Below are 23,270 nucleotides of genomic sequence, written 5' to 3'. Positions count from 1 at the left end.
CGCTGAGCCTGCACGTCCGGAGCCTCTGCTCCGCAGCGGGAGAGGCCACAACAGTGAGAGGCCCGCGTACCGCAAAAAAAAAAAAAATAGACATCATATGATAGATAGCTCTGCTCTCATGGAGAAAGAAAGAGCCTTTGGATAGAAGGTACCCATCCACGCAGGGAGCCGGGGGTCCTCCCACGGCACTGGGGCCGCAGGAGCTGGGGGAGAGGCAGGGGGAGCGGCCGAGGGCGCCCAACAGACTTGTACTCCACCCGGGGGCTCCGGCCAAGGTCCAAGAACCGCTGCTGAGCCAGTTCTTCAGATGTCGGCCACGCGGTCTTGTTTTTAGAACCTGCCTAAACCCACCATGTATATTCACGGCGGATGAGTGGGGCATTAAAGCACGGAGGGTATGGAACGGGCTCCCAACCCCCACAGGTGGCGTGGCAGGAGGACAGCACGCCTGGCCCAGGGAGCGCCCCCCACGTGTCTCTGAGGCCTTGGTTCAGGGAAATGGTTTAAACTACAAACAAACAAGATTCAAAATTCTGGGAGCAAGGACTAGAGTCACATCACTTGTATATGATCAGGACCCAGAGGACCGTAAGAGCTCCCGGGGGCGGAGTCTGGGGGCTGCCACGTGTCCCTTTTCTGTACCACTGAGGCAGAGCCACGTCGATTATGCAAAATGATGAGGCCTGTGCCACTTGCCACGTGCCTCCGAGCAGCACCGAAGAATCCGAACTCGTTCCCACAGTGCTAAGAGTCGTCATAGGGGCAGAAGGAGCCCAACCTCTGACGGGGCATCGGGGCGGCAAAGCTCCAGAACCTGGAGGAGACGCCAGTTGAACTGAGTCGAGAGGGGCGAGGGCCGTGAGCCCCGCGGAGGGAAAGGGCTGAGGGACGGTGCTCAGCATGGCCTGCAGGCGTGGAGCAGCTGGGGAGGCCAAGGGCTCCGGGACTTGGGTGCAGAACCCACGGAAGGGCTTCGGGCGGGAGAGGGGACCAGATCTGCCCTCAGATCCCTCTTATGTCTGTGAGGCCGTAGGAAGGAGGTGGGCAGGGTCCCAGGAGGCTCTGAGCTTGTCCCAGACGGAGGTGGTGTGAAGGGGGCCCGGACGAGGCCAGCAGTGGCGGGATGGCAAGGAAGAGAGAGGCTGAAGGGGGGACACCCGGTGGAGACAGGGCAGGGTCTGGGAAGAGTGCCCCAGCCCTGCCCTGGAGCTAACAGCGGGGGACCAGAGGGATGGCCACCACCTTCCTCAAACGAGGCCGTCAGGGAAGAAACACAGCTCCGCTCCGCTCCGGCCCAGATGCACTGGGCCCAGAGAGACACCAGCCGGGGCACAAGCTTCGGTCACAGCAGGACACGCGGACAGCACCCAGTCCCTCGGCACCGAATAGCTGCGAGGACCACGGACGGCAGAGGGCAGGCCGAGCTGTGTGGCTGTGAGCAACTCAGCGGCGAAGGGAAAACGTGGCTGGAAGGCGGGGGGACAGCCAGAGCCGCAGGGAGAGGGGCACAGAGCGGAGGACGGGAGGCTGGTGTCTGTTCCTTGCTTTGGTTCTTTCATTTAATGACGGAGAAAGGGCTGCACGAGAGGCACCGACACGAAGAACTAGAGGAGATGAGGAGAGAGCAGGGTGAGGGTCCCGGGCCCACGGGGTGGGAGCTGGTACGAGATGTGCGCTCTGCTACTCAGCACCTCCGACCAGGCACACGCAGGGAACCTCAGGGGAAGTCGGTAGACAGAATCCGATCCCAGTCGTGGGCTTTCAGCAGCTCAGATGTCACCCCCACCCGCCTCCTCGGGGAGGGACAGTGGACGGTGCGGTCAGCCAGAGTCCCTGTGGGTGGACGGCAGGATGCTACCAACAGCACGGAGGCCCCACTGAGCGTGCACGTAGCAGGGACTCGAGAACAACCTATGAACAGTTTAAGAGTTTAATGAATAAATGAATAATGTCTGATAAAATTACTGTAGGGTCTCTCGCCCCAGAACGAAGACAGCTCAGTGCTCAGGCCCTGCCCCAACCCCGGGAAGTCAAAATGGTCACTGTATACGCTCAGCTGAGAAGTCCGTTTTCACTTTTCAGGTTTGCTTACTTAATGCAGGGCTCACATCCATGAGATGGGGCCCCAAAAGCCCACAAAAAAGGGGACTTTTCCTTAGTGTACACAAAGGAACATCCAATGGGAAGACAGACAAAACAACAATCCCACTAGGAGGCCGTTTGGACAAACGGGTAAGACCTCCCTCCCCTCACCGAGAGCAGGGTTTCATTGGTCTGACCAACGGGTAAGACCTCCCTCCCCTCACCGAGAGCAGGGTTTCATTGGTCTGACCACAAGAGCTGCCCCGAGCATCGCAGGGACAGCAGCCCGTCGGTCACCGTGTCACTCACACCCCAGGACAGGCGTGTGACTTCTGGGGTGGCTCCCAAACTCTCCTTCTGGGTGGCTGCCAGTACTAACACTTCTGTTTTATACAGAAAAAACTTCTTCCACAAGGAATTTAAGAAGGCTTTGCTGAATCCTTAAGTTCAAGGCTGAACACACAGCCCAGCCAAGTTCAACCCCTCACAGAGAAGAGCTCCTGATAAAGCCGAGTGAAGTGCCCAGCACTGCCAAGGAAAGAAAATAATCCGATTCTACCTCGATCTCAGGGTTCACACCTGTGGTACAAGTCACTTTGTTTCTAAGGTGAGTTGCTTCATGGTTTATGACAGTTACCCAAAACATGGACCAACACCGGCGCCCATGACACCTGGTTTTATTTTTCCCTTTACTAAAGCTTCAGCCGTTTCTCAGGCCTAAACCCCTGCCTATCAGCTATTGCTTTCTCTCTCAGCAATAACGGAGTCTTCTGCCCACCTGGTGTCCAGCTCCTATCGTCCCAGTTTTCCGTTCAGAAGACACTCTGGAACATTAGCTCAAATTCCCAGAGGTGTGGCTTCTCCCCGGTCATTTATAGAAAGAAAAGTTTTGGCCACATACAAAGGATTTATCATTGATAATATTTACAGAATTTCACACTCAACACATAACAAAACTCCTAGTAAGGACCGCGCAGATCCACGTGCAAGTAGGATGTGATTTGAACAAACAGAAGCCAGGACGGCAGCCCCGGGATCGCGCGGAGACAGGACGGGACTGCAGGCGGCCTTGCTGCGCTCAGGGGCGAGCTCTTCCCAGGAGAAACGCGATAAAGGCCCAGGTGGTGACTACGCCACAGACCCTGCAAGACAATGACACCGGTCAGCGGCCTGGATGGCTCGGGAGGCCCCACGTGCGCCCAGCAGGTGTGAGAGCGCCGGCGCAGGCTGGCCCCTCTTCCTTCCCGGCTACGTTCGCCCGGGTGTTATTTTCTTTCCATCCCTCTCCCGGCGCCAACATTCTCTCGAGGCTAGAATGGCTCTGGGACACAGAGGCCACCTTTCCCAGTGATTTACGTTGGAGGTTGAGGGGGGAGAAGACTGCCTAGCAGCCAAGCTTTCTTCTTCAACGATGTGGTTTTCGACGGGTCTGGCTCCTAACAGGAAACCAAAATCCTTCAAGCTCATTTAACAGCAGCTCTGTCTTCCCAGTTGCTCAGACCAAAAACCCTGGGTTTAAACTTGACCCTGCTCCCGTCTGTCTGATCCCACCTTCAGCACCCCCGACTCCCCCGATCTGCCACCAAGCAGTCCAAGCCGCAGCCGAACAGTGTGACCAGGTGACCTGGCTTCCTGACGTCCCCCTGCCCTGTGTCCTCCAACGTCTCCACGCAGAGCCCTGCGCCACCGAACCTCCGGCGGCCGACCCAGCTTCTCCCGCAGTCCTCAGCCGCGCCCTCTGCTGGTCGCAACCCGCCGGCTTCCTCCGTAGCCTTGCCTGCTGCTCCTTGTTTCATCTGGTAGCTTTGTCACTGCCCCTCCACACGCCAGGAGCACCGCGCCCCCAAGAGGGCCCCTCCCCGCTGCCTCCTCTGCCTGGACACCGCCCCCACCCCGCGTCGCCGCGCCTGGCTCACTCCCCGCCAGCGACACCCCCCCACCCCCGCCCTGGGCCTTCTATGAGGGCCCCGATCTTCTCCTTTAAAGAACAACCTGCCCCCAGGCCAGCCCTCCCGCTTCCCGACCCTGCTCGTTTCTAACACTTATCACCTAACAGACCATGCAGGTCACTCGTTTATTGCCCCCACTCCAGTGCGAGCTCCACGAGAACAGGGGGTTTTGTTTCATCCACGGATGAAGCCCTGGAACCTAGGACAGTGCCGAAGACAGCACGTGCTCGATCAACGTCTGCTGAGCGTCACTGAACGACGTTTGGTCCAGCGTGCTGGTCAACGACCCCTTGCCCAGCACACACCGGCTAGCGAGCTGTGCTCGACTCACACCCAGCTGGGACCACCGGCAAGTCCGAAGCAGCCTCAGTCCCGGTCACTTACTGTAACAGGCAGCTGACGTTCGGGGAGTGTCTCCAGTAGCGGTACAGGGAGACCTGCAGGGTGGGGTGGCACCTGTACTCCTTCAGGATGCTCCGGGTGCTGCCGAAAGAAGGGCTCGGTCAAGCGCGCAAGCAGCACAGCTGCTCCGAGCGGCTGGAGTGGCCGCAGTTGGAGGGCGGGGGCTGAGAGCCGAGGCACCTACTCCTTAAACTTATTGGTCAGAAGCAGGAAGTGGCTCCCCACCAGTCTCCTGACATCAAACTTGCAGAGGTTCTGAAACTCGCGGTAGACTTGCTGCTCGCTGACCCCGGGCCACCTCTTGACGGTGACAATGAGGATGGGAGGGCGGATACTGGGGTGATCTGGACCCGAAAAATTCTAGAAGACAGGGAAGAGAACAGGTTTTCCACAGTTCCTACTGACTGACTACCTACCCAGCTGGAAAATCCTGCAAGAGAAACTAGGACAGGCCCTGCGAGCAGGGGGGAGAGAGAGGGGAGGAGAGGAGAGGAGGAAGGAACGGGCGAGTTCACCTTGGCTCAGGCGGGAAAACACAGGAGACAGTCACAGGCTTAGTGGGGCGTGAGCGCCCTCTCTGGCCGCGTTTGGTGGCCGTCAGAAGCCCCTGATAGCCCCCAGAGCCCCAAGCTGCCTCCAGCCTCCGAATGGGGGGAGCAAAATGAAGTCTACTTACGATCTTGGGGACCCCGGCTCGGATAAGATTCACTTGGTTCACATAGGGAGCCAGCACATCGAGGTACAGCGGGAAGGAGGGCTCGGGGATGGGAAGAACCCTATGAGGACAGAAAACCCCAAAGCCTTCAGGCCCACGGGGGGTGTCCCACGTCCTCGGCCGCAGCTGAGGCTCTGGTGACAACGGGCAAGGTGCTGCCCGAGACCCCCCTCCCTCCTCCCCTCACAGGCTCTGGGACTTCTGTTGACGGGCCTCCCCCACACGACCAGCGAGCTCTCACCACGGCCCGAGCCAAGGGAGAACTTCCAGGGGTTACCACCTGTTGGTGGCCATCTGGTAAAGGCCCCTAGGCTCACCAACATCAGCCACAGGCTCAGGGGATGAGCGAGGCCCCTGTTCAGAGGAAGGTCCACTCCATCGCCCCTCGACGAGACTGCAAATGGCCGTCCCTCGCCCCACAGCCTTGTCGTGACTCAGCCTCGCCTCCACCCAGACACCACCACGTACCTGAGCACAGGCCCGCGAGAAAGCACAGCCCTTGGCACCAGGCAGGCCTGGCTGCTACGGAGCTTCTCTAAACCTAGGAGGGTTTCTAGGTTTTGAGGATTAAAAGAAATTGGGGCTTCCCTGGTGGCGCAGTGGTTAAGAATCCACCGGCCAATGCAGGGGACACGGGTTCGAGACCTGGTCTGGGAAGATCCCACATGCCGCGGAGCAACTAAGCCCGTGCGCCACAACTACTGAGCCTGCGCTCTAGAGCCCGCAAGCCACAACTACTGAGTCCACATGCCACAACTACTGAGCCCGTGCACCTAGAGCCCGTGCTCCACAACAAGAGAAGCCACCGCAATGAGAAGCCCGCGCACCACAACGAAGAGTAGCTCCCGCTCGCCGCAACTAAAGAAAGCGCGTGCACAGCAACGAAGACCCAACGCAGCCAAAAATAAATTAATTAATTAAAAAAAATTTTTTTAATTAAAAAAAAAGAAATTAAGGACACAAGGTCCAGGTACTAAGGCACCAATAAGCTCCACTGCTCTTAGCTGCCCTCACAGTCAGAGCACAGGGAAGAAGGAGACGGGGGCGGGGGTTTCTTACTGAAGCTATAAGCCTCACGTCAATGTGTCATAGGCTATTTCTGTGTATAATACCCTTTACCAAAAGAGACAAATTAGGCAGTACCCACATTAACAGGGTAGAGTCTGAAAATGTTTAAGTCAGTCCCAAAGAACACAGTTTTGATCAGCTCCTTCCCCTGGCCTGCTAAATCCTACTTTTATTAAAAAAAAAAAAAAAAAAAAACCCTCTTGAAGGGTATTTTTATCCCCAGCATGTGGGATCTTAGTTCCCCAGCCAGGGATCGAACCCGTGCCCGCTGCATTGGAAGCACAGAGTCTCAACCACTGGACCACCAGGGAAGTCCCTAAATCCTACTTAACACATGTACGCAGCAAGGATGGTGCCACAGAATGCACAGTTCACGTGTGGAGCTGATGCCTACAAGCCCAGCACTGCAGGCATCCAGGATGACAACGCCCTGAGAAAATGCATTTAAGATTCCAATTTGAGGTTTTAAGAACCTTTCCCCTGTGTGCCTTATTCCAAGTCACTGCCCTTCTCCCCAGCCTGACTGTGTGAACCCCGAGGATGGATCATTTGTTGGCCTATATGCTTTGCCCTCCTACCTCACTGCGGTTTACACGACACGAGGAAACAGGAGGGTAACAGACGAAGCAAGCATACTGCCCCGGGAACACTGGGGCGGGTGCGGAACCCAAGCCTGACCCACTGTCTTGGCGTCCCGACAGTGACTTTTCCCAAGGCCGACACAAGAGGCAGGGGGGCCGGGACCGGCCCCAGGGTGGGAGGAAGGCTGGGAAAGGCCGCCTATGGAGGAGGGCTGCTTCCATAAATGTGTCACTTACACAATGACACTTGCACCCTCCTTCTTTGGGAGAGTGTGGGAGCCCCGAGGTCTTGGTTTACAGTGAGGGCTCAACAGATCCTGACCACTGATGAGATCACAGCATGAAGGGAACACTCACCCGTGCACTCTCCATAGGAGCAAGTGGGCCACCTTCAAAAGAACTGGAAAAAAAGAAGCTAGAAATGTGACAGACATCGAGGCGCAACCTGATCACCTTATCAAAATATGCAAACTCAGGCCTTATTTCCACATGCGCCACCCACCTGGAAGTAAAGGGGGGGGTGGGCCCAGGGATGGCGGGGGATGACTGAAAATAAGACAGGGGTCTCCCTTTAAAAGCGCAGCAACTCTCACCTGATCCGCACAGGAAGGCATCGTACGCTGCTTCGTGGGGATACTTTGTCTCAACTGAAGTGTTTTTCCAGAAGCAGGAGAGACGGTCAAGCAGCGATTAGAACACAGCCCGGGAAAGGACTCTCCCCCAACCCCGCCCCAGTTCCACACCCACGTCGGCTGTGCACACACAGCCTACTAACGGTTGTTCCTGCAGAGACCACGCACCCTCCTCTCAGCCATACCCCACTTTGACCTAGGACCTCCCCACAGCAGCAAGAGCGCCCACGGGAGGTGGAAGCACAGGGCTTCCGGACAGACGGACGCCCCCGGGACCTCCGACGCCTTCTGGGATGGCTCCTTTCGATCGGGTGGTTATAATATGGACACGGCACGGGAAAAGCCCCACCCTGCCCTCCCACACCTGCCACGTGGAGACCCAGCTTGAGCTCCAGCACCTCAAAGCCGTGCCAACCTCGGAGAAGCACAGCTCAGGCAAACATACGTACCGTATTTTTCACATTTGCTTGCGTGAATAATCACTGGCCCAGAATTCTTGGTGGGATTCAAGTCACTATTAGAGAAGAAAGATCAATAGAAAACGTTCGCTGACAATCGTTTCTCGTTCTCCCCTCATCCTCTTAACAAATAAAAACGTCCTCAGTACTGGGACTCCTTGAAAATCACAACGAAACACAGCTCTAATATAAAATAAAACAAACAAAGAAAACAAAACAAGGATCCAGGCATGGGCAGACAGGTCTTGGTAACCAGGCAACGGGACAGATGAAAGAACAGCAGAGCCAGAGGCTCCAACCGCGACATTCTGAGCATTTACCAGACGCGGGACCCCAGCCCGGGCATCAGGATCAACCCTATGCTGGGTCTGCCCCCGGGAGCTTGCTGTTCAGTGCGTCCTAGAAGTGCGACGCCCGAGGCGTGAGCACTGCACGTCTGGCTATCGAGGGACAGGCCTTCGGGAGGAAAGGCTTCCTGAAGTCGGTGGTCCTACAGGAGAGTCCTGAACCCCAGTGACTCACCTGGTTGAGGAAATGGGGCAGCGCCAGGCACTTCAAGCCAAGAGAAGAGTACGCAGAGACAGCGAGGGAGAGGGCGAAGCCCGCAGTGAAGGGCAGGGGCCGGGAAAGAGCTCGAACGTTATGGGGGGGGCTTCAGGAACCAGAGGAAGACTCTGACCAGAAAAATGGTCAACTTCACATTTTAAAAGATCACTCAAGTGGCAGCCCGGCAGATAAAGTAGGTCAGGCCACCAAGCTAACCGGGGAGGAGCTACTACCACCATTGGAATAAAAAATAAAGGCCTCAGGGAAGGCAATGATCCTGGGGATGCAGAAAAAGGAACCGGTTTCCAGGACATTTAGGGAGTAAAACCAACAGGCCTTGACTAGAAGACGCTGGTGGCCCAGCTCTGGGTCCCCTTCCAGGTCTCAGCTCTGGCATGTGGGTGAACGCGGCTGGCGTTCCCTTCATCTGTTTTCCAACAGAATCTATCGGTGCCTCTCTATGTGCTTCACATCTCTGAACCCTGATTTCCTCATCTGCCCCTAAGCCGCAAGGCGGCCATCGCTCTGGGGGCCTGCTCGCAAGGTGACTCACGAAGCTAGCGAGAGGCAAAGCTGGGATTTGCACCCAGAAAGTCTCGATGCAGAGCCTGCGTACTGAAAACAAGATTCTCTCTCACACCTGCACACGAGCCAACGGCACAGCGCCTGGCGCCGTCAGGACGTGGCAGAAGTCGCTCCAGACACGGGAGCGGGTTTGACGGGCAGAGAGGCGGGCCAAGCAGAAGGTGCCTGCGGCCACGTGGTGCAGGAACAACCAGAAGGCGGTCAGGACGCGAGGACTCTGGAGCCGCGGTGGCACAAACGTGGTGGTCGCCGAGGCTGGGGGTGGGTGGATTTGGTCACCCAGGGGCACGGTAACAAGGAAGACGAGGACAGTGGGGACCCTGGAAAGATGTGAGGGACCGAGTGGAAGAACGAGAGCCCGCGAGGAAGAGATTAAAACACTCACCAGAAAATAAGAGAAAGCCGGGAGAGGGCACAACGGCAGGGAAGGGGGCCGAGGGGCCCAGGGTGTCAGACGCCAGACAGAAGTTAACACTGAGCACGACCGCCTGCCACGCCCTGTTCCAAACGCCTGTGCGCATCTTCCCATCAGCTGGGCCCCGATACCCAGATCGAGTTCCATGGATGGGAGGCAACCTGACCTCAGTGGGCCCAGGAGAAGGCGAGGCCTCTGAAGAGGCCTGTTGTAAAGACAGAACAAGGACAGTGGTGGCAAGAGGGGAGACCGAGGGGAGCTTCACGTTTCTGAGTTAGAAGAAAAATGCTGATGCTGAGGGAGAGGCTGAGGACACGGCGGGGGTCAGGGGCGCACGAAGGGCAGGGAGGCTGCTGAGCGGAGCGAAGGCGCAGGGCCAGGAGGACGGACAGGCCGCGGGAGGGCAGCCCTTCGTGCCTTGGCCCCATACACGGTAGGCGTTCCCGTGTGCGGACTGACGGGAGAGACAGTGGCGAAGAGGATAACACCGCGCAAGTGTCTGCAGGGGGCTGAGACACTCCCGCCTCTAGCCTCTTGTTTTCTTCTTAGAAATGAAGGCCAGGAGGGCCGTGTGAGAAAGGAGGAGATGAAGCCTAAGGGGCCAGAGGAGATGATCACGTCGGAAATAACGGATGCCATGAGCCGGAAAGAGCATCTATGGGAGACTCAAGAGGCCAGTGCAGCTCCGGCCAGGCATCTTCAGGGGCCCCCGTGCCAGTGGCTGGATGACAGCGAGCCACAGAGACACAGCTTCTTTCCAAAAAGGTCTCACCTTCAACTGCTCCCGACGCCACCCTCTCCCCGCTCTGGTTTGCTGGTCCCCCCAGTTGGGGACAAAGGAGTGGGCAGAGAAGCCCCCATCCACTCCAGGCCTTCCAGGCAACACACTCCTGCCAGCACATGCCCGCAGCGTGGCTGGGACATGAGGGAAGACAGGGTCGCTGTTCCTGTAGGAGGGGCAGGAACTCCCCCGGTACTAGGACCGTTCACTCACTCCAGTGTTTAATGTGCACCTACTATGCCTCGCACTGCTGTAGGCCTGAGAGAAACATCAAGGTCCAAAAGAAGAACAAAGTCTGTTCCCATGGAGCTAATCACTCCAATAATCAAACAGATCACAGGGAAAATAAAACCCTGGCCAACAGAAAGCACCAGATAATTAAACAGCTGTAGGTATTTGACCAGGCCCCTTCCCCTCCAGAAGGGGGTTTCGCAACCTCAGCACCAGTAACATTTGGGGCTGGAGAATTCTTTGGGTTGGGGGCTGTCCTGTGCATGCTGGCCTCTACTCACTAGGTACCAGTAGCACCCCTGAACTGTAACAACCAAAAACATCTCACTGTTGCCAAATGTGCCCTGGGGAGCAAAATCGCCCCAAGTGAGAACCCCTGATCTATAAGCAGCTCCGAAAAGCAGCTTCCTTACCTGTTTAGGACTTCATAAACTTCTAAAAGATTTGAAACCCTTGGGAAATTCAGTTCCTATAATATGGAAAACAAATTCGGGAGAATAAGACATTTGTGGTTATGTTTATTATCTGCTTCAGGTATTACCAAATGGCCATTAAAATGACCTGGAAAATGCAAACTCCTATAAACTCCTCTCTCTTCACACACACCTATCTTTATTCCTTAATTCGGATGTCAGGGTACCTAGTGTCCTTGGGTTTCCTATAAGGGACCCGGCAACCCAGCCTAAGAAAACTGCCACAAACACAACACAGCAACTTGCTTCAAAGACAAGTGTTTTAGGGGTTTGAGAAACACAGGACTCCAAGGCACAAGACCGCGGCCAAGGACACATTACGCAGGGCACTAGGTACTCTAAGGGACTGCCAGGTCACCAAGGCCCAGAGTTCACCTCATCTCGCGTGCAGTGGAGACTGGTTTGCACTAGTTGCCTCAGATCAGCCCCCGCGTCCTTCCCGCTTCGCCCTAGAACTCCGTTCCGTGGAGATGGGCAGTGCCACAGAGCACCGTCAGCTAGAAATACGTGAGGTACGAGTAATACGTGTGTCTCTGGGCAAAGATGTACCAAGTAACCCAGTGCCGTCTTTGTGGTTTCCTTACCGAACAGTAATTCTGATCAGCTTAAAGCTTTATTTACAACACTGATCTGGCTCCCCTTGCTTGGTTCCTCAGTTTTAACTTCTAAACCAGGTGGGTGCTTCCGTTCTCCACACCACCTCAGCTGCAGAACAGAAGTCACCTGGCAGCTGTAGACATGCCACTCCCGGCCCCTCTACACCAGAGAAGCTGAAGGTGGGGTCTGGGTGTCAGTGTTTACCCTCCCAGGTGATTCTAATGTGTCTGGGTTGAAATCCCACGGCCCTAATGCTCAGTAAAGATAAAATTTTTCAAGTGGGATCCCTGCCCCCAACCCTGACGCTCTTTAAGCACGTTGCGAACACTCACTGTGTATACACCAAGCTCTAGAACAAGTTGTTCTGCTGTGCCATCTAAATAAGCCCGTGAACTACACAGCAGAAAGTCAAAACGTGAGAACTTGAATGAAGGAAAGAAAAAAAAAATCACACATAAGCTAGCATCACTCAGAGGTGGTAGAATAAAAAAAGAAAACCAATACTGGTTGTAAAATACGAGAAAAGGGTTCAAGGAAACGTTCAAGGAATGCACGCTCTCGTTCTTTTGAAAAGAACAAGAAAGCTAAGTGTTAGTGGGACAAATGAAGCATTCCTTTCCCCAGAGCAGTTTAACTTATTACCTTCCAGATATCCTTTGCCACACTTTTGGTGTCAATGAGAACAGGAAATAGGTTGTGGATATTCAGCTTAAATTCATCATAGCTTTCTGAAGGGAAAGACCCAGATAGTCAGAAGTGAGTTCATTGGTAAAAATGGGAAGAAATTCTCCAATCTAGCTTGTCACCAACACTGGCTAATAAAGCAAATAAAACAAAATAGGAATTGAAAACATCCTTACTCCTAATCATCAAGGATTTCTGAATCTCAAACCAACCTGACATCACCATTTGTAACAGCAAAAGCTAAACGGTTTTCCTAAATTCAGGCCAACATTAGTTAACGCAATTTGCAAAGTTCTAGCCAATGGAAAAGGGAGAACGAGGTATGACTGGAAAGACAGATGTGAAGTCTGTAAATAACCGTTCAAAGAAAAATCCAGTAAGTTAAAAATTATAAGTGCCTTGATAAAAATTACCTATTAATTCACGTAGTTATCAAAATTATACCTGCATATAGTTGTCTGCAAACAAACCAACCCAAACCCCTCTGCTAGCCCTCTTCTCACTGCCCTCCCATTTCCTCTTCCCCAAAGGCAACGACCTTCAATTTTTTCTTTCGCAGTTTATTCCCACATCTCTAAATAACATGCTTACGCTGCTCGGTGATTTCCTGGTTTGGGGCCCTCACTAACTGTTGACTCCCACGAGGTAGGAAAATAATCACCCCTCCTACCTCGTACGCCTCACCATTGCCAGCACCTGTGCATCACTCACCAAGGGGCCAGGTGGTCTCCTCCAATGACTTCCTTTCTGGCACAGCTTTTGTTCCAGCAATTTTTTTGTTTGGTTGTTTGCTTAGTCTTTTGGTGAGTGATTATTTTACCCTTAATTCTCCCCAAGTTCTCTCAAGGTGCTCAAACTGAGGTGTTTTTTTTTTATCAATTCATTTCCTAGAGAACTCTCTCCTAGAACCTTCTCACCCCTTTCAATCTGCACTGGTGTTCCCAGTACATCGTTAGTTCATTTAATCCCCAAACAACTCTGATGTCCACACTGTTGATATCACTTCCCCCGTTTTACAGACATGGAAACAGAACAGGCACGTTTAAGTAACTTGCTTGAGATCGCACATAACAATGGTGGGATGAGGCCTCAACATGACATCTGAATGCGTGCTTTTAACTGCTATGTCACACTTCTGTGTGTCCAACGGCATCAGTCATGGAAAAGACTGGGACAGGCGTAAGTCAGTACCACGTGGCCATTAAATGATTTTAGGTTAATGACATAAATAAATGCTTTTGGCAAGTGAAAAAAAGCCAAAATCAAAATCATATACTCAGTGTGGTCAAATATGTAGAAAGCCACAACAGAGGGAAAAGCAAAAAGTGTCAGGATTATAGCTGTGATTACACGTCCCCTGCCCGTCTCTGATTTTGCTAAGTCTTATGCAATGAGACTGAACAACTTCCGTAACAGGGGGGAAGAGTATCAATTCAAATGTAAGTTTTTCTCCTGGAGAAAGTCCCCCAGCTCCAGGAAAATGGTAACAGGCAGAGATGTAAGCGACCTCTCCGGACACCTGTGAGGCCCTGGGGATGGCTGTGTGTGTAGGGGCTCCCTCAGGGGCACGATTCTGGGCCAATCCCCTTGCCAGATGGCAAGTTAAGATCAGAGGAAGGAGAAGGATGGTCTGTCCCTACCTGGGAGAGGTCTGAAGAACTTCTCATGGAGATGCAGCAGATCCATCATCATATTATGTCCCACTAAGGGCTACTTGGAGGAAATCGACAGGTGAGAGGAATGAACTTTTAAAAATAAAACAGACGCCATAGACTAGCTGCTGTCTTCGGCAAAGGGTGTAGCTTTAGAACCCACTGCATTCTGACGACATGGTAATCCCATCCCCACCTGCACTCCACTCCCATGAAAAGTAGCCTGACTGCTTAAAGGCCAGAAAAGCAAAGCAGCGAGTCAGAGGGACTCGAGGCCTGGGCCGCACTGGGAATCTAAGCTGTGAAGCAGACATGTGCAGTCCCCAAGTAGTTTTAGGTCAATTAGTATTGAAATGCCCATGTGTCTGAAAGGAGCGAAGAACTAGTAATATTTCATAGGGACAGTCTTTCCCCAAATTAATCTGTCATGATTTTGTGAAAGCAAGGTTAGATCCATAAAGCCAGTTAACAAAAAGGAAGTCACTTATCTTAAGGAATCTTAGCGTACTGTTGAAGGACCCATTAGTACCTACAGCCAAAATTACAAAAGACTGCTGAAGACCAAGGAAAGAGATACTTTTTCCCTACCTTCTGGGCTTTCACCAGCATCTGGAAAAACACAGAAAAACCCCTCGCAGAAAGAAGAATCTTCTCCTGCCAACAGCTCTCTCGATCGCAAGAGGTGTTCTCAAGATACCAGCGATGCCGTTTACTCACTTTCTTCACTGTCACCTGAAAGGAGAAGTAGAGACAAGGTCCCTGTATCCTGGGTTCCTGGGAACGGGGCCAAAAAAGTGGTCCTTCATCTCAAAAGGGAGGAGAGGGAGGCGGGGCGAAGAAGCCTTTCACAGAGGCCAGATTTGGCCAAACGAGAGAGAAATGATAGAGCCACCGAGGCTGCCCCCCTCCAGGTGGGAACTCACCCCCTGGTCTCTCATCACCGTCCAGATGTCGGGGAGGGCCTTCCTCAGCACAAGCTGGACCTCGAAGGCCTGGAAGCCTGCAGCAAGGAAACAAGACTTGCACAGAACCACTGCAGACCCTGGAACGGCAGTCCACCCTCCCCTCAAGAGAAGCCCGAGAGGAAAAGCAGCTGAGAGATGGATGGATCAAGTGGAAAGACAGCTCTTAGGTATACCCAAGCCCACAAGGCCAAGCAACAGGGATGGCACGGCATGATCTAGGGCAGCTTTCTTGAAGTTTCTGATCTCGGGGCCACTCTTAAATTGAGGACCCCAAAGAGTCTTTGTGTGTGTGGGGGTACGGGTCTTGATATTCATCATGTTAGAAATTAAAACTATACATGAAATTCAAAATCGCCAAGTTTTAAAAATAATAAACCCATTCATTACACTTTTGCCCATGATTTTGTAACATCACATGGTGGTTATTTGGAGCACACTGGTTTCCTGAGTTATACACATCGTCCAAGTGTTCACATACCATACAATACCATCAAAAGGCACTTGTACATATGGCCACTGATCTCATTAGAAAGGTCTCATAAAGTTGTCAAGCTTATGGTGACAGATGCAAGCTTTCCAAAATTCCAGTCTTTTATTGAAAGCTCAAATTTCATCTCTAGCAAATACTGTAAGTTAGTCTCCCTGAAGACAAGGCTTACTTTTTTCACTTGAGAAAGTGATTGAAAATACCCACATTGAAACAACCAGTCAGTTCCTTCAAGTAAAAATTATATTCCTTAGGGGAATTCCCTGGCAGTTCAGTGGTTAGGACTCAGCGTTTTCACTGCCGAGGGAGGGCCTGGGGTTCAATCCCTGGTCGGGGAACTAAGATCCCACAAGCCATGAGGCATGGCCCCCCAAAAAGAAAAAATATATATATATATTTATATATACATATATATATTTATATATATATACATACACACACACACACACATATATATGCCTTTAAATAAATATGTAAATAAAAAGGAGCTAATTCAGCTCTCAATACAAAAACCTGCACAAGTGCTTTTGCTCAAGACAACCACTGTACTTCGGTAGCAGCAGCAATGTTTCATGAACATTTATTTTTTCTGTACTTATTTTGATACACAGAATATTTTAAAAGATGAGCAATCAAATGTTGAGATTTAATAAAATTAATAATTATTATTTCACTAAAAAGAATTATTTCACTAAATTCCAAGTAAAACTGGAATTTTTAAAAACTGGAAGCAGTAACAAAGAATACGACTACCAGCGTGGTCGGACGCGCCTCCCTTCACCTGTGCTGAGGTGCCAGCCTCTCTACCCACCGCCGCTGCAGGACCATCAGTGCAAATGGCACAGTGATAATGGCAAGTGATAGCCGAGTGATATTCTGACAAGAGTTTTGACCTTGTGAACCCCTTACAAAGGGTCTCAGAGACCCCTGGGGTCCACCGACCAGGGCTGAGAACCGCTATTCTAGGGCAGGTTCATTGTGATCCCACATTGTCCCGTTGGGGGAAATTCAGAGAAATTCAGAGATTAACAACAGTAAAGCAAGAGTCCATAGGGCACCAAGGATTGGGATAAGAAGGATGGCTCTGAATGGAACTTTACTCCCTCAACCTTAAAATTCAGAATCGGTTGAAAACCCTTCAACCTCAGAATTGAAGTCAGGGCTCTATCTAACCACAAGGACCATGTGTCTGCTGAGCTGCCGCCCAGGATCCACCAGGGGAGAAGGGATGCTCCCCCACCCTCCAGCACGTGACAGCGGCCGGTTCCACAGCTCCCAGACCGGGGAGCCACCTCCTGCCTACCGGTGATACCAGGGAGGGTCATCCAGTCGCCTTCCTCTGCCAGGTCCAGCCAGCGCGTCACCTCGTCAATCACCACCTTGATTTGGTCTTTATCCAGAGAACTGAAAATGGGCACAGTGAAGTGGGAATGCTGGGGAAGACCACAGAACCATGAGACAGCGCTAACGTGGGAGAGGCTTCTGAAGGCTCCCGTTTTAACACTGTGATCTCGGCAAGAAAATGGACCCCAAAGAGACCACTTCTTTTCTGAGTCTTGTTTTGCAACAGGAAGCCAATCACTTGGCCTCTACCCTCTGGTCTGTCCTCAGGAGCCCTTCTGCCCCTCCCTCGGACGGGCCTATGGGCGGGAGGACGCTGGGATGCAGCCCGCACTGAACAACACCATCAGCCCTATCTTCTCAATCCTGCTCTCAGAGGTGGAGAAGCACCATCTGCTGAAGCATGGAGAAGACAGCAACTTTGGTAAGTACACCTTCTCCTGCGTTAGAAGTATAAGGACATGATGTTATGCTGAGAAAAGGAAAGACTTTTCTCCAACACTTGAAGGTAACAGAAGATTAAAAATTCAATTTGTTTTTCCCTTCCAAAAGGTATTTTTATATAAAACCACAAACAGACATTAAAAAAAAAATGCCCACATTACATAATTATCTGGACCAGATAATCCTAACATTCCAGAACTAAAAGCTGTCTAATTTAACCCCTTCTTGAGACAGGCAAAGAGTCTCAAGCTCAAAGAGCTTAGAGGACTGGTTCAAAACCAGAAAGCTAGCGGACAGCAGGGCCTGTGTGGGCCCGGGCGGCCTGCTCCTTCTAGCACACAACGAGGCTGTGCAGGCCTGGCCCCAGCCCTACAGTACAACTGGGTTTCTGGAGGCACTGGAGGCCAAAGAAAAAAGGCAGAGATCCTGCCCTGGGGAACACAGCAGCGTCAGGCACGTGGGGCAACGTGCCCAAGCCAAGGCATGTGACTACCTGGTCAAGGCTACCTGTGATTTACCTTGAAAAATCCCTAAGATCACGTGGGAGGCCAACATAACATCTCACAGGGAGGCCAACAGAGCCATCTTCCCCTCTAGCCCTGGAATGGGGCTCCTGCCTCTTTGAGTACCAAATTAACAGTCAGTTCTTTCTCCCCTTCATTGTTAAACACTAAAATCACACGCTACACAGTGAGAGATTTCTTATCTCAGGCCTGAGAACGGTATCACCAGCACTTCAGGCTGTTGCGTTTGACTGAGCGTGGGTCCAGGAAGCTACGCCAGCTAAAGTTGATGGTGTGAGGTCAGCCTGTCCTGGAGACAGCACGTCTACGCACAGGAAAGCCAGAAACACACCAGCAACAAAGAAACCCACAAAGCACCCGGAGAAGCAGGCTTTACCTGCGAACTCTCCAGTTCCCAGTCAGGATGCTGTGTTTAATTTTCTTCTCCTGTTCTTCGTTCATATATGGGATTCCATTCTTGAGAAACTGAAGATAGGAACAGACAAGGAAACTAGTCAGAGGCATCCTCTCTGCTGGCAGCAGAGTGGAAAGAAACCTTCCTTGTCCGCGTTTTGAGGACAAGTCAGAAAGGGGACAGGAAATGGATTCAGACCAGGTGGGCTAGATAGCCTTGCAACCCTTCCCGGTCCCCTCCTCCAATGCTGTACCTTGTTATAATCGAAGCCATGCTCATTCAAAAACTGAACACTAGAAGCCTGGAAAGAGAACTCTGAATCCAAAATCCCAAATGTTGTAGGGAAGAGAAAGAAGTTACACGAATGGGCTTCATACCTAGAAAAAAAATACACATAAGGAGAAAAAGACAAAAACCAGTTTTAGAATTCTGGCTCACACCACAGGCTTCTGAGTGGGCTCTTCCCTCCACTTGAGAAGTACAGTTGACCCCTGAACAACACGGCGGTTAGGGGCGCCAACCGTTCATGCAGTCAAAATCCGCATATAATTTACAGCCTGCCCTGTGTCTACACATGGGTACCATCATTTTAGTGAAAAAAATCTGAGTATAAGTGGACCCACGCAGCTCAAACCCCGTGTTGTTCAAGGGTCCACTGTACTTGAATGTCAGCTATATCTCAAGCACTATGACTGGCATGGGGGTGGCCAATGAAAAAAGGCAGAGATCCTGCCCCTGGGGAACAAAGTCTGACGCCCTATTTGAGACAGTCGGGCTGCCATTCAGCATCCTTTCTGACTGCTGCTGCCTGGGAGGTACATCACCTTCATTATAACACTGTTAATTGCAATCCTGAAGGCACACACAGGAGACAAGGAAATGGGGAAAGGAGCACCAAAGGTACAGGGGTGTTGGGAAAGGCCCCCAGAGATGGTGCTGCTTTGAGAGACTTGAAGGACCAGCGGGCATCGGCAGGGGAGGGGGGTGGTGGGCACAGAAGCCGGAGAGTCTACAGAGCACCCGGGGCCAAAGCGCTTCAGAGCCTGACGCAGAATTTGAAGGGGGAGCAGGTGGAGAAGGTAAATGGGCAAGAGCCATGTGTTTTGCCAAAGGTGTTTATACATACTTGTTTGACTCGCCTTCAATACTGGAAAACATAGACAATCCTAGAAGAATGATGGTAGAGAGAATGAATACCAAAAGAAAAGCTACCAGAAGTTAACTACAGAAAAACTTCTGAACAGTACTTTGCACCCAAAGTTATTGTACGAGCTTTAAGATAACTTCTAAAAAAGAAAGAAATGAAGAGTCAAAACATGAAAACTGTCAAATTGTCATTCACACGGAAATTACTGAAATATAATTGTGAATGGTTGTTCAAACACAGAATGTTAAATTGACACTTCTATGGTTTTAAAACTAGTAAGAGGAAACACTAAGGAAAAAAAAAGAGAAAGAAGGGATAATAAAAGAAAAAAAGAGAAAACACTAAGATCTATGAAGATGTATACATTTAATTGCTTTAGAATGTCTGTATCGCTAAAAAGACCACACACAAAGTGAAAAAGACTGAAGTAGGGGAAAAACAATACAAACGCATCTAAGTGCTGTTTCCCATACTTTCAAAGAGGTCTCACAATTAAGAAAAACAATCACAACAGAATAATAGCAAAGGACAAGGACACAGAGCAAAACACACACATACACATACACACACACACACACACACACACACACACACACGGGTGTTCACCATCATTCACAGGAAAAGAATCAGTAAAATGTCTCATGACCTGTTTTTTAAATAAAGTTTTATTGAAATACAGCTATGCTCATTCATTTGTGTATTAACTACAGCTGATTTCTCATTAACAAGGGCAGCACTGAGCAGTTGTAACAGAGACAGTATGGCCTGCAAAACCTAAAATATTTCGTTTAGCCCTTTACAGAAACAGTTTGTTGATCCTGTATTAAAAATGTAAATCAGAACGGTAATTTTAGATCATTTTTCCTCTACCAGGTGGGCAAAAAATTAAGACTGGTAATACTCAGTGTGAGTGAGGGAAACAGACACATTCCCTGTTAGTGTAAGTCTCTGTAAACTTCTCAGATGGTTGGTAGGAAGAGCAATAGTTAGACAACAAATCAATACTTTAATGCACATACTCCACTGCTACAAGTATACCAAACACATACATTCACAAGTACACAGTAACATATAAACACTAAGACAGTCAATGCAGCCCTGTTTCATCAGATACAAATGGTAACTAAAGTACTCATCATTAGGAGAGGGAGCCAACAGATACATTCAGTTTGGAGTGCTATGCAACCGTTAGAAACGAACAGGAGGGCTTCCCTGGTGGCGCAGCGGTTCAGAGTCCGCCTGCCGATGCAGGGGACATGGGTTCGTGCCCCAGTCCGGGAAGATCCCACATGCCCCGGAGCGGCTGGGCCCGTGAGCCATGGCTGCTGAGCCTGAGCGTCCGGAGCCTGTGCTCCACAACGGGAGAGGCCACAACAGTGAGAGGCCCGCATACCGCAAAAAACAAAAACAAAAAAAAAAAACGAACAGGAAATCTGTATAAGCTGATATAGAAAGATCTCTAAACCCCAGTCGTGGGGAAGAAAAAAAACGATGCAGAACAACATGTTTATAGTATGATCTTGTATATGATTTTTCTTTAAAGAAAACATACAAATTTTTCCCTGAAAGATGGTACAAGTTCCTTAATGTTGATTTAGGCATGGAGATCACGTTTCTGCTTATTCTGAAGTGTTAGGTCTCGCAGGCATGACATGGCCAAAAACCAAATGAGCACGCAAAACGATAGCCAGTATCTCACAAAGGCGCCAAAACTGTTTTCCCAGTAGGAAACACAAAGACAATTTTAAAAAAGGAAGAGGGCTTCCCTGGTGGCGCAGTGGTTGGGGGTCCGCCTCAGAGGGTGCAGGTTCGTGCCCCGGTCCGGGAGTATCCCACGTGCTGCGGAGCGGCTGGGCCCGTGAGCCGTGGCCGCTGGGCGTGTGCGTCCGGGGCCTGTGCTCCGCGGCGGGAGAGGCCGCAGCGGTGAGAGGCCCGGGCACGGCAAAAAAAAAAAAAAAAAAAGGAAGAAAGTCTCTATTTCAGTAACTTATAAGAAACAGCTGAAGATTAAACTCACCAATCTGACAGATGGTGAACTGCTGAACACTCTGACGGGTCTTTAGATACCACTCTGATGGCAAGTCAAACAGACTGTGAAAAAATAGGCATCTCAGCGCAGAGGCAAGCAGATGGCATCAAGGCAGCACTGCCTCCATGCTGGATCAGCACGTCTCAAGCAGGGGCAGCACTTTCCTTGTTACAACTAGAGAACCAGCGTTCCTGACAAGGGCCAGGTCCCCAAACCCCACACAAAATGCTGTCCTGCCCGCCCAATGCCAACAGGGTGCCTGTCGGGAAACAATGCTGGCCGGCCAGGGTGTCGTCCAGGAGCGCGCGGCCGAGAACCTCTCCAGCTCAGCTCTAAGGCAGTTTTAGCTTTACCTGATCTGCTGGGGCCCGGACGGGTTAGAACGAAGACCAGTGAACTCTATGTCTAGACCTGTAGGGGAGGCAAGAAAGACAAGAGTCCCCAGGCGCAGGCCATCGCAAGGCTCTTTGTGCTGTAAACGCTGCTGGTGGTAAAAGTTCTGGCTCACCTTCTTGCTGCTCAAGAGGCCAGGAGAGGTCAAGAAGGGAGAAAAGAGGAAGCCAAAGCAAGGACAAGCCAGGCCACCCCGTTCCACCTGGACCAAACTGGGGCCAAGGCTGCTGCCAAGTAACTGCTGCCTAACATCCCCCCCAGGCCCGAAAAGGCACACACCCTGTCTTTCGGAGGGGCCCTGTTTGAGCCTCCTGCAGCCTGGCAACCACCCAGCCGGGCCTCACCTCTCCGCCCTGCGCCGCCCGAACCACACCCTCCCGCCGGCCAGGGGGCTGCGGCGACGAGGCCCGGAATCCCGGCGCCTTACCCACGAAGTCCGCGCCCAGGACGAGCTCCTGCAACAGAGGGAGGCTCTGCTCGAACTCATCGGCGCCCACGTCCATGGCCACGCAGCTCGGCTGAGGGCGCCCAGTGCGGCCACGTGCTGCCACGCGCTTCCGCCGCGCCGCCGTCTTAAAGGGCTCGCGGCGGGGAAACCCGCTACGCAGCACACCGCCACCAGCCCCGGGGGCCTCTGACCGGCGGAGGGCGGCGCCGGCCACCTGCCCACCCACGGGCGTTTGATCTTACACTTGGGCCCCTACGGTGAAGGGAAGCTTGGTCAGACTCCGCCCTGGCGCTCAAAGGCCATTTACCTTGCTCCGCAGCAATTTCTTCGCAATCCCTACAAGGGGAGAATATCATTTAGGTAGAATGTGAAGAGGAATGGTAGGAAAAAGAAGAGCCTGAAACAGTAGGAACGGACCAGTAAACAGCACCTGAAGGAACTGCAGTAGATCAGGTACTGCAGCTACGGTGCAGGGATAGGGGGACCGCATCTCGTCGGTTTTCCAAATCCGCACTTCTTCCCAACTTGGCCATCGCCGCCAACATGGGTCTGTCCCATCTCCTCCCCAACAACCCGCCATCTCCCTCTCTATTTTGCATCACTGCTGCCTTTGTAATACCTTGCATCAAACTTGCCACACAAAGCCTCAAAAATTGCCCATCAAACTGAAGTTCTTGGTACAGAGGTGATCTACATCATACGCCTAGAAAAAATCCCCACCTATGGCGTCCCTTACAGGTGAACCCTATTTTTGTCACTGTCAATTTCCAAAGCCACACTACTCCAGTCCGTGGTCTCCTTTGCATCCTCCCCTGAATTCTAGACTTGTCTGAACAGCCTTCTAGGACTGTGGTCTTCAAAGTGAGATGCTCCAATCTTTAAGAAGAGGGAAGAAAATATTAGAACTATACTATGTATTTGTAAATGTGTCCACTGGGGTATCTGTTGATCAAAAGGGGACTACTAAGCCATTGCACTCTGAAGGCCTCTCAGAGTGAATCAAACTTTTAAAAAATGTTGGTGCATACGTATTTCTTGTTAAAATAATAATACACTGAATACTTAGATGAACAGTAGCGATGTTATTTCACTTCTGTATAAATATACAATTGGGAGTACACATTTCAAATGTGGGGGGGAAATGCTCTAGAAGCCACTTTAACTGCTTACTGGTTCTTCCTCTTCGCATTTGTCTTAAATAGCCAGAATCAGTTAACACCTTACTTTGATTTAGCCACTCATTTAAG

At 51.5% G+C, this 23,270-nt stretch overlaps 1 protein-coding gene across 1 annotated transcript; it reads right to left on the bottom strand.

Moving 5' to 3' along the window:
- Positions 1-3,041: 3,041 nt before the first annotated feature.
- Positions 3,042-22,078, bottom strand: PNLDC1 (PARN like, ribonuclease domain containing 1). Its single transcript, XM_029224140.1, has 19 exons — positions 22,003-22,078; positions 21,536-21,593; positions 21,171-21,244; positions 19,133-19,172; positions 18,260-18,383; positions 17,989-18,077; positions 16,607-16,707; positions 14,775-14,851; positions 14,440-14,583; positions 13,840-13,909; positions 12,158-12,243; positions 10,859-10,914; positions 7,879-7,943; positions 7,391-7,444; positions 7,155-7,197; positions 5,110-5,209; positions 4,618-4,793; positions 4,416-4,514; positions 3,042-3,224 (listed from the first exon to the last, which is right to left on the bottom strand). Exons 1-19 carry the CDS (start codon positions 22,076-22,078, stop codon positions 3,161-3,163), a joined length of 1,596 nt encoding a protein of 531 aa, XP_029079973.1. The 3' UTR covers positions 3,042-3,160.
- Positions 22,079-23,270: the final 1,192 nt, after the last annotated feature.

The sequence above is a fragment of the Monodon monoceros genome, unplaced genomic scaffold (genome assembly GCF_005190385.1).
Source record: "Monodon monoceros isolate NGI ecotype Baffin Bay Population unplaced genomic scaffold, NGI_Narwhal_1 Super_Scaffold_15, whole genome shotgun sequence".
In the NCBI taxonomy this organism is placed as follows: domain Eukaryota; kingdom Metazoa; phylum Chordata; class Mammalia; order Artiodactyla; family Monodontidae; genus Monodon; species Monodon monoceros.
The sequence above is the reverse complement of the archived record's forward strand: the minus strand, read 5'-3'. Positions and strand labels throughout refer to the sequence as shown.